General features: G+C 42.8%; 1 protein-coding gene across 2 annotated transcripts in view; it reads left to right on the top strand.

The window, feature by feature from the left end:
* LOC139557226 (forkhead box protein J3-like) overlaps positions 1–13,942 on the top strand; it is an 84,076-nt gene extending 70,134 nt beyond the window's left edge. For both annotated transcript variants that reach the window (XM_071371745.1, XM_071371746.1), the window contains exons 8-13: positions 1,014–1,212; positions 3,303–3,647; positions 4,664–4,765; positions 6,442–6,645; positions 8,776–8,877; positions 9,121–13,942. In XM_071371745.1, the coding sequence (XP_071227846.1) occupies positions 1,014–1,212; positions 3,303–3,647; positions 4,664–4,765; positions 6,442–6,645; positions 8,776–8,877; positions 9,121–9,233 (1,065 nt within the window). In that variant the 3' untranslated portion in view covers positions 9,234–13,942. The remainder of the gene's footprint in view (positions 1–1,013; positions 1,213–3,302; positions 3,648–4,663; positions 4,766–6,441; positions 6,646–8,775; positions 8,878–9,120) is intronic.
* The last annotated feature ends 1,249 nt before the right edge of the window (positions 13,943–15,191 follow it).

Raw genomic sequence — 15,191 nt, 5'->3', positions numbered from 1 at the left:
GCAGCATCATGTTATGAGTATACTTGTAATCGTTAAGGACTGGGGAGTTCTTCAGGAAATTTTTTTTATGGAATTGAGCTAAGCACAAGTAAAATCTGACAGGAAAACCTGGTTCAGTCTGTTTCCACCAGACACTGGGAGATAAATTAACCTTTCTGCAGGACAATAACCTGAGAAACAAGGCCAAATCTACACTGGAGTTGCTTACCAAGAAGACAGTGAATGTTCCTGAATGGCCTAGTTACAGTTTTGACTTAAATCAAAAATCTATGGCAAGACCTGAAAATGGTTGTCTAGCAATGATCTACAACCAATTTGACAGAGCTTGAAGAATTTTGACAAGAATAATAAGCAAATGTTGCACAATCCAGGTGTGGAAAACTCTTAGACTTACCTCAAGACCCACAGCTGTAATCACTGCTAAAGGTGTTTCTACAAAGTATTGACTCAAGGGTGTGAATAATGTAAATGAGATATTTCTGTATTTCATTTTCAATACATTTACAAAAAACATGTTTTCACAATAATCATTATGGGTTATTGTTTGTATGGGTTTTTTTTGGGTTTTTTTAAACACAAAAAAAACAATTTAATCCAGACTATAATTCAACAAAATGTGGAAAAAGTCAAGGGGTATGAATACTTTCTGAAGGCACTGTATATGATGGACTTTATAGAAGTAGAATGACTGTATAGTATAAACTACTGTAGTGTTGTTATTCCCTCAGTAAATTGCATTGAGAAGGTAATTAGGGCAGAATCCTAACATGAGAATTTTCGTAACACAAAAAATGTTGTTGGTTGTCGTGGTCTCCGAAAGAGGTGCTGGCTTAGTATAGATACAATCGGCCTGGGCTCTCGGGTTAGAAGGGGGAATGACTAGCAGAAGACAGGGATATAGAAAACATGTTTACTACCATGCCTTAAACAGGCACAGTGTGGATACCTCAAGTTAGCATCCAGACTTTTTAACCAAAGTAATGAAAATACCCTTTCCCCCTCTCTCTCTGTAGGTCAGTAATCACACAGAACCCTCCTCCCAGTCTCTGAGTTTAAAGCTGCATCCTCCCCCTCCACTTCCTCCTCCTCCCCAGCCCCAGTACAACGTAGCCGAGGGGGACAAGCAGCTCCTCTTCTCTGACTTCGAGGACCTCAGTGCCTCCTTCCGCAGCCTCTACAAGTCTGTCTTTGAGCAGTCCTTCAGCCAGCATGGTGAGTCATGGGTAGAAGCACTCTGATGCAGACCTGGGTTCAAATACTGTTTTGTTTTCTATCAAAATACTTTGGGGCATTTGATTGAGCCTGCCTGTAGTCACGGTGCGGTTTGCAGCAGGCTAGCTAAATCGAACACAGCTGAAGTATTTGAAAGAAAACATGCTACCGTCATACCCGGTTGATGAGAAAACAGAGGAAGAGCTGCATGGGGAACACAAGTGGGAACAAAACATGCTTTTTCTACTGATTATTTTACTGGTTAGCTAAAAGCACACACCACAACAACATGGCGATCTCCTACACCAAAGTTTGGACGGTTAATTACGTTAACCAGTAATAAAAATGTTTCTTTTGTATTCCTCTATTGAACTCACATAAACAAATAATAAATTGTGCTAAAGATCTAAAATCTTTGCGTCACTTAATCAAACGAGCCAGGCAATCAAGGGGAATTCTCAGAAAAACAAAACATTGTATTCACACTTGATTGGAGCAAAGTGCAGCGGCTGTGTGACTAGCTTTGATACTTGCTAATTAGATTGTGAAGCTTCTCGCTAATTGCTTCCTGTAGCTTCCTATTGGGTCAACAGGGCCTCTTCCTGCTTGTTATACCATCCACCTTCTCTAACCCCAAACATGGACGCGCTCTGTCGGTCTGTTGCCTGAAATCAATGCCTTCATGACAGTTTCTTTTTATTGTTCCAAAAATATTGTACAAGGAGGAGGAGCAACGAGCTGAATTGTGTACAATGAAATATAAAAACGTAACAAATATACATCACTACGAGAATAAATAACAATGACAAAGCCTAGGGCATTGAAAGTCAATGGCTATGTTGGCTGCTTTTTAGCAGGTGTACCATGGCTGGAGTGGCACTGTAACCATAGCACTTAATCCCAAAGTGTATGAGGTCCCAACACCTCTTTTATGAATTGGCAGTTTGCTGTACTCCCACCATACAGTATGGGCAAAGTTTACGTCATGCAAAAAACCCCACATCTGTGCATAAAATACTGTACAATTTGTAAAAAATTCTTCAATGTGCGTTCATTTAAGAAGGCGACTATTTATGCCTTGCTCAGTTTAGGGAACTCTAGCCTAGTTAAATAATCGCCTCCATATAACGTACATTGTTATATGTATATTTAAAAGTTAGAAATTAAATCACGCTGCCATATAATAATGATGTTTACGGGTATTATTTGCACCAATCTGTGCTCTCCTGCATTGTTGTGAAAATGCCATCCTACAATATGTGGTCCGTTCTATTTCTATGGCCCCCACAGCCTAGGCAAAGTGAAGCTCACTGCCTTGCATGCTTGGTGCTCCCGAGTGGCACAGCGGTCTAAGGCACTGCATCTCAGTGGAAGAGGCGTCACTACAGTCCCTGGTTCGAATCCAGGCTGTATCACATCCGGCCGTGATTGGGTGTCCCATAGGGTGGCGCACAATTGGCCCAGCGTCGTCTGGGTTTGGCCCTGGTAGGCCATCATTGTATATAGGAAATTGGTAATAACTGACTTGCCTAGTAAAATAAAGATACAATTTAAAAAATGCTTCTACCAAAGGAATGGTGTCAGTAGTCATTGCCTTTGAGGGGCTGAAATGCTGTGAGTCACCCAAGCAGCCAAGCTCCTCACCCTCCCTAGAAAACCACAGCGTGTCTAAACCACATGGACTGACTCAGTCAGGGTGCATCTCAATAGACTAAAGTGGCTTCTCCTCTCCCGTCTCCTTTCCTTCATCTGTGTTGTGAAAGACTGATGAAAGCCTGCCCGTGCAAATAAAGGTGAATGACACAAGGAGAGTAGAGGAAGCCACTTTAGACTATTGAAATGCACCCTCAGAGCTTCAGTGAGGATTCCTGATGTGGTAAGGCAGATAGATATCAGTCTAAATAACACACATGCATCTAGAGTCAAATTCATCAAACCCATCAGAATGAAATCCCTCCGGTTTGCGTGAGTATTTTTTTAATGAGAAAACATCTCTGCATCAATTGCAGTCACAATTGGCGTAGGTGTAGTGCTTCTAACCTTTCCTGTCCTGTCTGTCTGTTTGTCTGTGATTGTGGTTGGCCCTGCAGGTCTCATGGGTATGCCCAGCGAATCGAGCCAGCAGCCACAGACGTTGTGCTCCTACCAGCACTCCCCTGGCCGGGGCAGCAGCAGGGGCATCAACGCCCACAACCACCAACACGCACACAACCACGGTCACCGCCATAACCACCACCCGCCCCACTCGCAGCACCTCTCTCCCCACGCCACACACAACCAACACCAACCTCATCAACACACTCAGCACAGGCAGCACTCATCTCAGCACACACAGCACCCTCAACACCGCCAGCACCCCAACAGTGGGCAGCAGCAGTCACAGCACCTCCAGAGCCATACTGGCCAGCCAGCACAGATGCCCTGCACCAGCACTGGTAAGACGCACTAGTGTACTGTCTGAGACAAAACGCACCTAAAAAATGGACGGCCGAGTGCCTCTGACTAGAATATCGCCCGTAATTTTCTGTTAATTTCCCGACGATTCCACATGCTGAATCGGCACAAACAGCAACCGCTTGGCGACACCCAGCAGGCAGTCGCTTTAACACACTGCGGCGACAACAAACGATAGGACAGCCACCCGCTGCTTTTAGCCATTCGTTGTGGTGGTGTGTCTGAAGCTTAAGGCAGGACTCGGGTTCAGCTGCTATCCATGAATACTACTCCCTACATGCTCAGCAAAGACTCATGGATTGCATTGTATTAGCTATGTAGTTTGTTTTCCCACTACTCCTCAAAGCGTGTCACACCGTGTGAAGCAGACTTAAACTCATAGAGACAGGCATTTCTGAACCTCGCCGAGGTCTCTCATTTGCCTGGGCTAGTCTTTGTTTTTCCTGTGTCTCTGCACTGGGCTCTAGGCTCAGAGAAAAGCCCTGTACAAATAGACGCTGCATTATCTGGGTTATTTCCCTCTCCACAGCGCCTGGGATGAATGAAAGCAATCCCCTGTCTTTGATCCACAGCTTCAAATGTGTTGCCGTTTGTGGTTTAAGGCAGAAAATCATTCCTCTTCACTAACGTCTGTGACTTGAATTTACTCAGTGAAAAAAATGACATCTTGTGGTCAAAAGCGTCACTGCATCTTACTCAAACTACATGACTTCTGTTGGTCCTTGGCTGTCACTCTGTTGATTGCAGCACCGTGCTCTTGTGTCAACGTTTCCCTGATCGTGTTCCCGGGCTAACGAGACTAACATTTCGCCTACCGTTACTTAGTTGTGCCTTCCTGCCTAACACTGACCCGGCCTCGCTCTATTGCCCACTCCCCCTACCTAAAATAATTGGTTTTAGGTTTGTTTTAATAGAATTATTAGATGCCTAACTGGTTTTGGGGCCCTGGTGCTACACCAGGAAGAAATCTAGGGGGAAAACGTGTGTGTCTGTGCAGGTCTGTCAGCCGACTGGTACCCCAACTTGGACTGGCTGAAGGAGAGCTGTCGCATCGCCGGCAGCTACAACTGGGCTGACGTGGACCTCGCTCCATTCCAAGGTAAGAAGAAGGAATACTTTATTAAGACGGACCAAACCACTGATTACACATACACATTAGGTTGGAGAGGCTGGAGCAGTGGGAGCCACAACAGTGTTGTTCCTTGCACAACAGCAGGTGAGGTTATCTTTCTTGGATTTGTCACTAACAACTCTCTAGTAGTCGGCTCAAATCCCATCAGATTTTTTTCCAGGATTTGAACCGGAAACCGTCTGGTAGCAAGCCCACCCCTCTAACCTCTAGGCCGCCAAAACCACCGACTAGCATATCCTAAATGTAAGAAATGGTGGTAACATCACGTGTATAATGCTATTGTAAAACCTGTCACAATCATCTCATAGCTCCTTATTGTAGCCTTATTTCTGAATTTAAATGTATAAATAAATACATTTTATGCGTTCATCAATATGCACAGATTATTCATTTGGAAATTATACTGAAATGTACGAAAATGTCACTTACCGTCAAATAATCTTTCTTTGACACAAAACTCTTTCATGACATACACTGACCAGATGAATCCAGGTGACAGCTATGACCCCTTAATGTCACCTGTTAAGTCCACTTCAATCAGTGTAGAGGAAGGGGAGGAGACAGGTTAAAGAAGGATTTTTAAGCCTTGAGATAACTGAGACATGGATTGTGTATGTGTGCCATTCAGAGGGTGAATGGGCAGGACAAAAGATGTACGTGCTTTTGAACAGGGTATGGTAGTAGGTGCCAGGCTCACCGGTTTGTGTCAAGAGCTGCAATGTTGCTTAGTTTTTCAACTCTCAACAGTTTCCTGTGTCTATCAAGAATGGGCCAACACCCAAAGAACATCCAGCCAAATTGACAACAACTGTGGGAAGCATTGGCGTCAACATGGGCCAGCATTCCTGTGGGGGGTGCAATTCAATATTAGGAAGGTGTTCTTAATGTTTTGTATACTCAGTGTATGCAAAAGTTAGACCCTATGTGTTGGTTGTAAGTCACTTTGGATACAGAGCATCTGTTTAATGGATGTAGCCCAATGTCAATGATCATTTCCCAGGTAGAAAAGGCCCATCCTAGGATGCGTATGAAATGGCACCCTATTACCAATGAAGTGCACTATATGCATCTGAAATGTCACCCTATTCCCAATGTAGTGCACTACTTTTTGACCAGAGGCCCCTAGTCAAAAGTAGTGGACAACGTAGGGAACAGGGTTGCAGCGGTAACTGCAGCCCTGGTCTCTGGTCTGCTTGGCCACTGCCTCAGTGTGAATAATCTAATTATCCCTGGCTGTGGAGCACTCTTATCAGGGTCATTGCACAAAGCTGCACATCTACTTATGATTGATGACCGTGCTGAATGTTTAGATGCAACTCGCCCCCACAGCGCTTCACCTCCTTCACAGTCGAGCAGCAATGGTGGAACCCAATCCTCCTTCTACCCTAATTAACATACTGCTTTCATCCATCTTGTGTTTTCAGAAGGGTTGCAAAGTTCTGTTAACTGTCCCAAAATTCCCAGGTTTTCCAGAAATTCCAGCTGGAGTATGCTTGAATTTCCTGCTTATTCCCTCCTGTTTCTTGAAATCTTCTGGGAAAGTTACCATAATTTTGCAACACCAGTTTTCAGACCAGTGCAGGTGAGGGAAAAGAAGACTAGAACAAGAAACTAAAATGACCCAATCTGTGTGTGTCTGACAGGACTAAAGGAAAGCATGAGGCAGGCGGAGCTCAACAACTGGTCCCTGGACTCAGCCCAGATAGCCGAACTGTGCTCCTCCATCAACCAGTTCTTCACCCGCACTGGGGTCATCCCACCACAAGGCCCATTGCAACCACAGCCACCCCCGCCTGCCTGTCACGGCCCCATGCACACCAGCAAGCCCAGTCAGCACATCAACACAGGTCAGTGGCCAGTAGGATGGAGTTGCCCCTCTAGAGACTGGTCTAAAGTCAGTTGTTAACAATGGTTCTGCTTAGGCTTCGAGGACAATGGAAACCTGATCCTAGGTCTGTGCCTAAGTGCAGTCTCTACCGTGCCTCCCATATAGATCTGAAAGGGTTTGATTGATTAAAGCGAAACTTCCTTTACTGATCTAATCAGGTAGGCTGGAGTTCAAATGTAATTTGTCACATGCTTTAACTTACTGACCCTTCCAAAAATGCAGAGAGAAAAAAAGAGAAATAAAAGAAAAATATAATAACACAAGGAATACATTTTGTTACATTACAGCTTAAATAGTTTTCCCCCCCTCACCAATCTACACACAATACACCATAATGACAAAGCAAAAACAAGTTTTGGGACATTTTTGCAAATTTATAAAAAATGTAAAACCGATATCACATTTACATAAGTATTCCGACCCTTTACTCAGTACTTTTTTAAAGCACCTTTGGCATTAATTACAGCATAGATTCTTTCTGGGTAGGACGTTACAAGCTTGGCACACCTGTATTTGAGGAGTTTCTCCCATTCTTCTCTGCAGATCCTCAAGCTCTGTCAGGTTGGATGGGGAGCGTTGCTGCACAGCTATTTTCAGGTCTCCAGAGATGTTTGATCGGGTTCAATTCCAGGCTCTGGCTGGAATTCAGAGACTTGTCCCGAAGCCACTCCTGCGTTGTCTTGGCTGTGTGCTTAGGGTCGTTGTCCTGTAGGAAGGTGAATCTTGGCCCCAGTCTGATGTCCTGAGCCTGCTGAAGCAGGTTTTCATCAAGGATCTCTCAGCCTTTTTTAAAATTTGATTTATTTTACCTTTATTTAACTAGCCAAGTCAGTTAAGAACAAATTCTTATTTTCAATGACGGCCTAGGAACAGTGGGGTAACTGCCTTGTTCAGGGGCAGAACGACAGACTTTTACCTTGTCAGCTTGGAGATTCAATCTTCCAACCTTTCGGTTACTAGTCCAACACTCTAACCACTATCCTGCCTTTGCTCCGTTCATCTTTTCCTCAATCCTGACTAGTCTCCCAGTCCCCTGCCACTGAAAAACATCCCCACAGCATGATGCTGGCACCATTATGCTTCACCATAGGGATGGTGCCAGGTTTCCTCCAGACGTGACGCTTGGCATTCAGGCCAAATAGTTCCATCTTGGTTTCATCAGACGAGAGAATCTTGTTTCTCATGGTCTGAGAGTCTTTAGGTGCCTTTTGGCAAACTCCCAAGTGGGCCGTCATGTGCCTTTTATTGAGGAGTGGCTTCCGTCTGGCCACTCTACCATAAAAGCCTGATTGGTGGAGTGCTGCAGAGATGGTTGTCCTTCTGGAAGGTTCTCCCATCTCCACAGAGGAACTCCAGAGCTCTGTCAGAGTGACCATCAGGTTCTTGGTCACCTCCCTAAGGCCCTTCTCCCCCGATTGCTCAGTTTGGCCGGGCGGCCAGCTCTATGAAGAGTCTTGGTGGTTCCAAACATCTTCCATTTAAGAATGATGGAGGTGACTGTGTTCTTAAGGAACCTTCAATGCTGCAGATTTTTTTTCAGTACCCTTCCCCGGATCTGTGCCTCGACCCAGTCCTGTCTCGGAGCTCTAAGCACAATTCTTTCGACCTCATTGCTTGGTTTTTACTCTGAAATGCACTGTCAACTGTGGGACCTTATATAGACAGGTGTGTGCCTTTCCAAATCATGTCCAATCAATTGAATTTACCACAGGTGGACTCCAATCAAGTTGTAGAAACATCTCAAGGATGATCAATGGAAACAGGGTGCACCTGAGCTCTATTTCGAGTCTCAAAGCAAGGGTCTGAATACTTATGTAAATATTTCTAAAAACCTGTTTTCACTTTGTCATTAGGGGGTATTGTGTGTAGATTGCTGAGGATTTTTTATTTGTTGAATCAATTTTAGAATAAGGCTGTAACGTAACAAAATGTGGAAAAAGTCAAGGGATCTGAATACTTTCCTAAGGCACTATACTGTATGTAACAGGACAGATAATGAACAGGAGCATCAGTATGTGATGAGTCAAAAGAGTTTGTGTAGGTAACTGAATGACTGTTGCTTCCTGTTGGTTGTCTTCATCTCCTGTAGGTAATCCGTATATGGACTCTAGACAGAACATGTCTTCAATGATGGGACCCCCGGGTTACCCCCACATGACCCCCATGAGCACCGCAGGCTCCACGATGACAGGTACTACTGCTAACTACTCAGCCCCCTCTCATATTGGACTGTGTGTGTGTGTAAGTAATGTCATGTAGTTTTATAACGTAATAATGGTGCAATGCACAATGGTTTGTTTGATGTCTGTTTGGACCCCAGGAAGAGTCTTGGCAATAGCTAATGGGGATCCTGCTAAAATACTCGTACTGTTTATGTGTTTGCGTATGTATGCGTGCGTGCACAGCTGCCTTACACCTTTACCTCCATCTTCAGGGCACCATGGCCAGATGAACCAGCAGCACATGATGCCACCTGGGCACTACCAGATGAGGAGGCTGCCTACCGAAGACATCCAGGACGACTTTGACTGGGACTCCATCGTTTAGAACTGCCCCAAGGAGAGGAAGAACGAGGGATAGGGAAAGAGGATCAGAAGAGTGGAAGAGGATTGGGACCGGCCACATATGCCCTTTGGAGAAAGAGAGACATTACAGGAGAGGAGTGTCAATCACCTGATTTTGGTCTTTTTATACAAGAGTGTAGAGTGACTTTGAAGACAATCAAACGTAAAGAGAGACTAGTCAACGTTTACCACTGGACAAGTTATGGTCATTTTGTCGAGAAAAAATTACATTTGGAACGGTTTCGTCTCAATGTTCCAAGTGCCAACAGGTTTAGAAGTCGCCACAAATTGTGACAAGCGATGGTGAAGTATTTTGTTTAATATATGCTTCGATTCTCGTTTCCTTCCGCTCAAAGTGGAAAGTAGCGTTTGTGTTTTCCGACAGGTTTTTTTCAAGACACGTCCACCTGCCACTGAACTGAAAGGACTGGGCGTGGATGAAAAAGATAGTGCCATTATACGTCGGAACAAACAACCGGCATCATGCCAATTAGTCCACACAGTATTGTGACTTTTCCTCCTCTACTCCCCTATCTGGCAGAAGGGATAAGAAATCCACAGAATTATATTTGCGCCACTTCCAAGAAATACAGGTAGTTAGAAATGTGACAATAGGGGTAGACCAGATAAGAATGCTCACGCTAATAAGGGAATGACATTGGGGTACGGTGGCTGTCGACAACAACAAGTGTTTGACTGACTCAGGCGCCATCTTGTTGGTGTAGGCTTATATTGCAGAGAGAAGTGACCGTATGTTATCAGAGGAGAAATCACATTATACCACACCTGGGTTCAAATGCTATTTGAAATCTTTCCCGCCTTGAGTGCGAGATTAATGGGGTTTGCACTTTTGAGATGTTTCTATTGGTCCAAAAAGTCTTAATCAAGCACAGCTGAATTTTATGAAATTCAAATAAAATATTTTGTACTTTTTAGCCATTTTTCTCCCCAATTTCGTGATATCCAATTGGTAGTTAGTCTTGTCCCATCGCTGCAACTCCCGTATGGACTCGGGAGAGGCGAAGGTTGAGAGCCATGCGTCCTCCGAAACACGACCCTGCCAAGCCGCACTGCTTCTTGACACACTGCTCACTTGACCCGGAAGCCAGCCACACCAATGTGTCGGAGGAAACCTCATACAACCGAAGTCAGCGTGCATGTGCCCGGCCCGCCACAAGGAGTCGCAAGAGTGCGATGGGACAAGAATATCCCGGGCCAGCCAAGCCCTCCCCTAACCTGGACAGCGCTGGGCCAGTTGTGCGCCGCCTCATGGGTCTCCCGGTCGCGGCCGGCTGCTTCACAGCCTGGGATCGAACCCGGGTCTTTAGTGTAGCCACTCGGGGGACCTTTGAAATTATTTCTCATAGTATTTGCATTGCACCATTAAATTTGTATTTGAAATCTATGTAACTTGCTTTAACATTCAATGGTTTGATGAGAACAAAAATCTTCCAGTGTAACAACTTTTGTGTTTAGTACTTCGCCACTTTCTTAACTCTGTGATCATGAAAAAATGGTGACGCTGGGCCAATGTTATGTATGTATCTCCTGTTAATCCCTTACTGGTATTGTTGTGGTGTCTACAGTTGTTTTGTTCTCGCTATCTCTGTGTGTTTTTCTGAGTGTGTGTGTGCGTGTCTGTGCGTGTGTGAGTGCATGCGCCTATGTGTGACAGCACACGTGTGTGTTAGCGTTCATCAGGGCTGTCCTGTTGGAAACTCCATGGTACCAAGTCCTCAGGGTCCCTGTTTCCTCTTTTTTTATTTCCGAATCACCCCTATTTCCTTTTGAACGTTACTGAAAGGTCAACTGGGTTTGTGTGTCGTTTACTGTACATGTTGGCAGGTGTTTCGACCACTGTGGTGGAAATATGCGCCTAATGTACCACATTATAATCTACAGGGCCTTCAGAAAGTATTCACACCCCTTGACTTATTCCACATTTTGTGTTACAGCCTGAATTCAAAATGAAGTCTATAGATTTTTTTTCTCACTCATTCTACACACAATACCCCACAATGACAGCGTGAACACATGTTTTAAGAATTGTTTGCAAATTTATTGAAAATGAAATAACGAAATATCTCATTTACATTAGTATTCACACCCCTGAGTCAATATTTTGCAGACTCACCTTTGGCAGCGATTGTGAGTCTTTCTGGGTAGGATTCTAAGAGCTTTCCACACCTGGATTGTGCAACATTTGCCCACTATCATTGTTAGACAACAATTTCCAGGTCTTGCCATAGATTTTCAAGCAGATCTAAGTCAAAACTATAACTCAGCCAAATTCACTGTCTTCTTGGTAATAAACTCCAGTGTAGATTTCACCTTGTGTTTTAGGTTATTGTCCTTCTGAAAGGTGAATTAATCTCCCAGTGTCTGGTGGAAAGCAGACTGAACCAGGTTTTCCTGTGCTTTGCTCCATTCTGTTTATTTTTTTTATACTGGCAAAACTCCCCAGTCCTTAACAATTACAAGCATACCCACAACAAGATGCAGCCACCACTATGCTTGAGAATATGGAGAGTGGTACTCAGTAATGTGTTGTATTGGATTTGCCCCAAATATAGCACTTTGTATTCAGGACAAAAACTTAATTGCTTTGCCACATTTTTTTGCAGTATTACTTTAGTGCCTTGTTGCAAATGGGATGCATGTTTTGGAATAATTTTCTTCTGTACAGACTTCCTTCTCTTCACTTAGATTATTATTGTGTAGTAAGCACAATGTAATTGATCCATCCTCCGTTTTCTATTATCACAGCCATTAAACTCTATAATGGTTTTAAAGTCACCATTGGCCTCATGGTGAAATCCCTGAGCGGTTTCCTTCCTCTCCAGCAACTGAGTTAGGAAGGACGCCTGTATTTTTGTAGTGACTGGGTGTATTGATGCACCATCCAAAGTATAATTAATAACTTCACCATGTTCAAAGCGATATTCATTGTCTGCTTTAAAAAAAATGTCCCATCTACCAATAGGTGTCCTTTTTTTCGATGAATTGAGAAAACCTCCCTGGGCTTTGTTTGAGATTCACTGCTTGACTGAGGGACCTTACACAGATAACTGTATATGTGGGGTATAGAGATGTGGTAGTCATTCAATAATCATGTCAAACACTATTATTGCACACAGAATGAGTCCATGCAACTTATTATGATTTAAGCACATTTTTACTCCTGAACTTATTTAGCCTTGTCATAACAAAGGGGTTGAATACATATTGACTCAAGACATTTCAGATTTTGAAAACATAATTCCACTTTGGTATCGTGTGTAGGCCAGTAACACAAAAATCTCAATTAAATCAATTTTAAATTTAGGCTGTATCACAACAGAATGTGGGAATTGTCAAGGGGTGTGAATACTTTCTGAAGGTACTGTACATTTAAGTGAAATGCTGTGGATTTAGGACTTAAGAAGTCTCGTGTACCAGGTGAATTTGGCTGGTGAACAAGAATACTAGAACTTGACTTCAGTTGAGGGTTAGATTCATTTGGCCTGTCTCTTACAAAAAGAAAGTGGCCTGTTATCCTGTTCACTAAATGACCACTGGGCTAGAGTCGGTTACAGATTGGCTACATTCCGATTCTCTACCCTTCTACCGACGTGTGCAATCGTACACTCGCCCCTAATAGCTTTAAAAGGAACCAATTGGTGTGAGGAATATGGTGAAAACTCTTCCAGCCATGCTTGCACCAATCCAGAGCTTTTAATCGAGGAGTGATTGAGTCAACATTGCTGGAGAAGGGTACCCACTGGGAACACACTGGTTGAATCAATGTTGTTTCCGCATCATTTCGATGAAATTAGGTTTGAACCAACGTGGAAGACGTTGAATTGACATCTGTGTTCAGTGGGGTAGAGAATCGTAATGCAGCCATTGACTGTTAAAACACTCTTGACCCCTCAAAACACAAATCCAGTCATGGGCATTGGATGAGGACACACGATGATTCCAAGGTGCCTCGTCATAGGATGGGAGAGGGTAAGCAGTTTTTGCACATTGCTGGACAATGTGGTACGGTAGCATCAGGTCAAGAAAATGGTTGGACTGCTAGGTCTAACCTCCCCCTTAATTGAATCATAAAAAGAGCTTAGTGAGGGAAAGAGAGGATGGTAGATAATGCAGGATAAATAAGGAATGAACAGACAAAATGATCAAATGAACTGCGTTACTTACGTTTGTCATTGTGTACAAGTGTGTTTTGTCCTCTCGCTATCCCGTTAGTATACCTACAATTACAGAATTGAAATCGTATCCATTCAACAATGTAAATCAGTATTTAACGAATATATACTGTAATGATGATGATTATGAAACGGGACCCTAAAGTGCTCTTGTGTCTTTGAATACACTTACTCAGTTGAGTTGCAATGTTCCAGACAGCATTTCATTGAAGAAGGATTAGCATATACAGTATATTGTATGTCTGTGTTATTGTGCTTACTGTAAATACTGTATGTCATTTCAATCATCCCTTTACCCTTCAGCAATGGGACTCATGAATGAGAGAAAATGGAGAGGGAAAGTATTTCAGTATTCCTCCAAGAGAAACACAGTATGTATATTCCTATAAACTGTATATATCATACGTGATCAAATGCATTGGCTTTTTGTGTGACACTTCCGTGTACTGCAGTCCGATATAATTGTTTCAATGTTTATTAAAATGTCAAGTGAACCTTTTATTCTTCATTTACCTCCATTTTGTTCTTTGTAGAAAGTGATACAAATGTGCTACACAAGATACTTGGGTGCTACAGTTACATACATTTATGTTTTCCCTTGTATTTTCTTCCTGCTCCTCCTGCCCTTTCTCTCTTGAGCTGACAAAATGTTGACAAATGGGTCGTTCCATCAATTCGGTGCCTTTTGAGAAGTGTAACTTGGTACATTTTAACATTGTCATGAATAGCACGTTCAACTAAATAAAAAATATGTTTTCCTAGCTCAGGAGGTTAAATAAAAATACTATAGTAAGTACCTATTAAGTATCAAATAAAGTAACAGGGTTGATGATTTCATCTTAAATCAGATATAAATCCCCTTGTGACATGGGAATAGAGCTTGTTGTGTGGAACAGAGCGTGGCAATTGAATGCAAGTTTCACAAGAACCACAGGTTTGACCTTAAAATGAGGAACAGACGTAAATGAATCACTAATCACGTGAAATAAATAATATTCTTCAGAAATTACTTTTGTCAAAGTAACAAAATAACTAGTGCTTTACAATGATGGTGAAACTTGGATGCGTTTTTGGATGAAGTGGGTTGAAATCTTCCTAGAAGTGACATGGTTGACAGAGGGACATGTCAAAATTGTGAATTTTGGCAATTTAGCAAGCCTTTATTCATATAAAAAAATCAGATTTATTGAATTATCCATGTGGTTTATATTACAATACACTTAATTTAATATAACAGGCTTTTAAAGTGCAACATTGGTGCACAATGTCTACTTAAAACATCAAAGGTACACAAAAGGCACTCTCTTTTTGTGGAATGACCCAAATATGATCTTTCCTCACCTTCTAATCTTTACACTCCATGCTTATTTTGTCCAACAGATGTCGCTAGTGTGCAAAGCTAGAGTTTGTTGCGCTCTACTGTATTCAATGTAAACTCTTTGGACCACCTTGCTCGAACGTGTTAAAGTCACACTGTTCTACCTGAATTTACTGTTCTTTTTTCATTGTGAAAACGTGTTGAAACCAAGTGGAGGGCACTCTCTGTCAGCAAAGCATGTATGTTATCCTAAACCATTTAGTCAATCCACAAGAGAAATCTATTAAAAGAACATTGTAATGCATATAGACTTCATAGAAGTAATGGGCACTCCTTTTAATCAAATGAATGGGGAAAACTCACCATTTAGCTGAATCTAAGATCACAATCAGATGATGGAGCATGATGACATCTTTCTTCGTGTCATTTT

The sequence above is a fragment of the Salvelinus alpinus genome, chromosome 28 (assembly GCF_045679555.1).
Source record: "Salvelinus alpinus chromosome 28, SLU_Salpinus.1, whole genome shotgun sequence".
NCBI lineage: Eukaryota > Metazoa > Chordata > Actinopteri > Salmoniformes > Salmonidae > Salvelinus > Salvelinus alpinus.
Note: the sequence above shows the minus strand (reverse complement) of the source record. Positions and strands in the feature narration are given on the sequence as shown.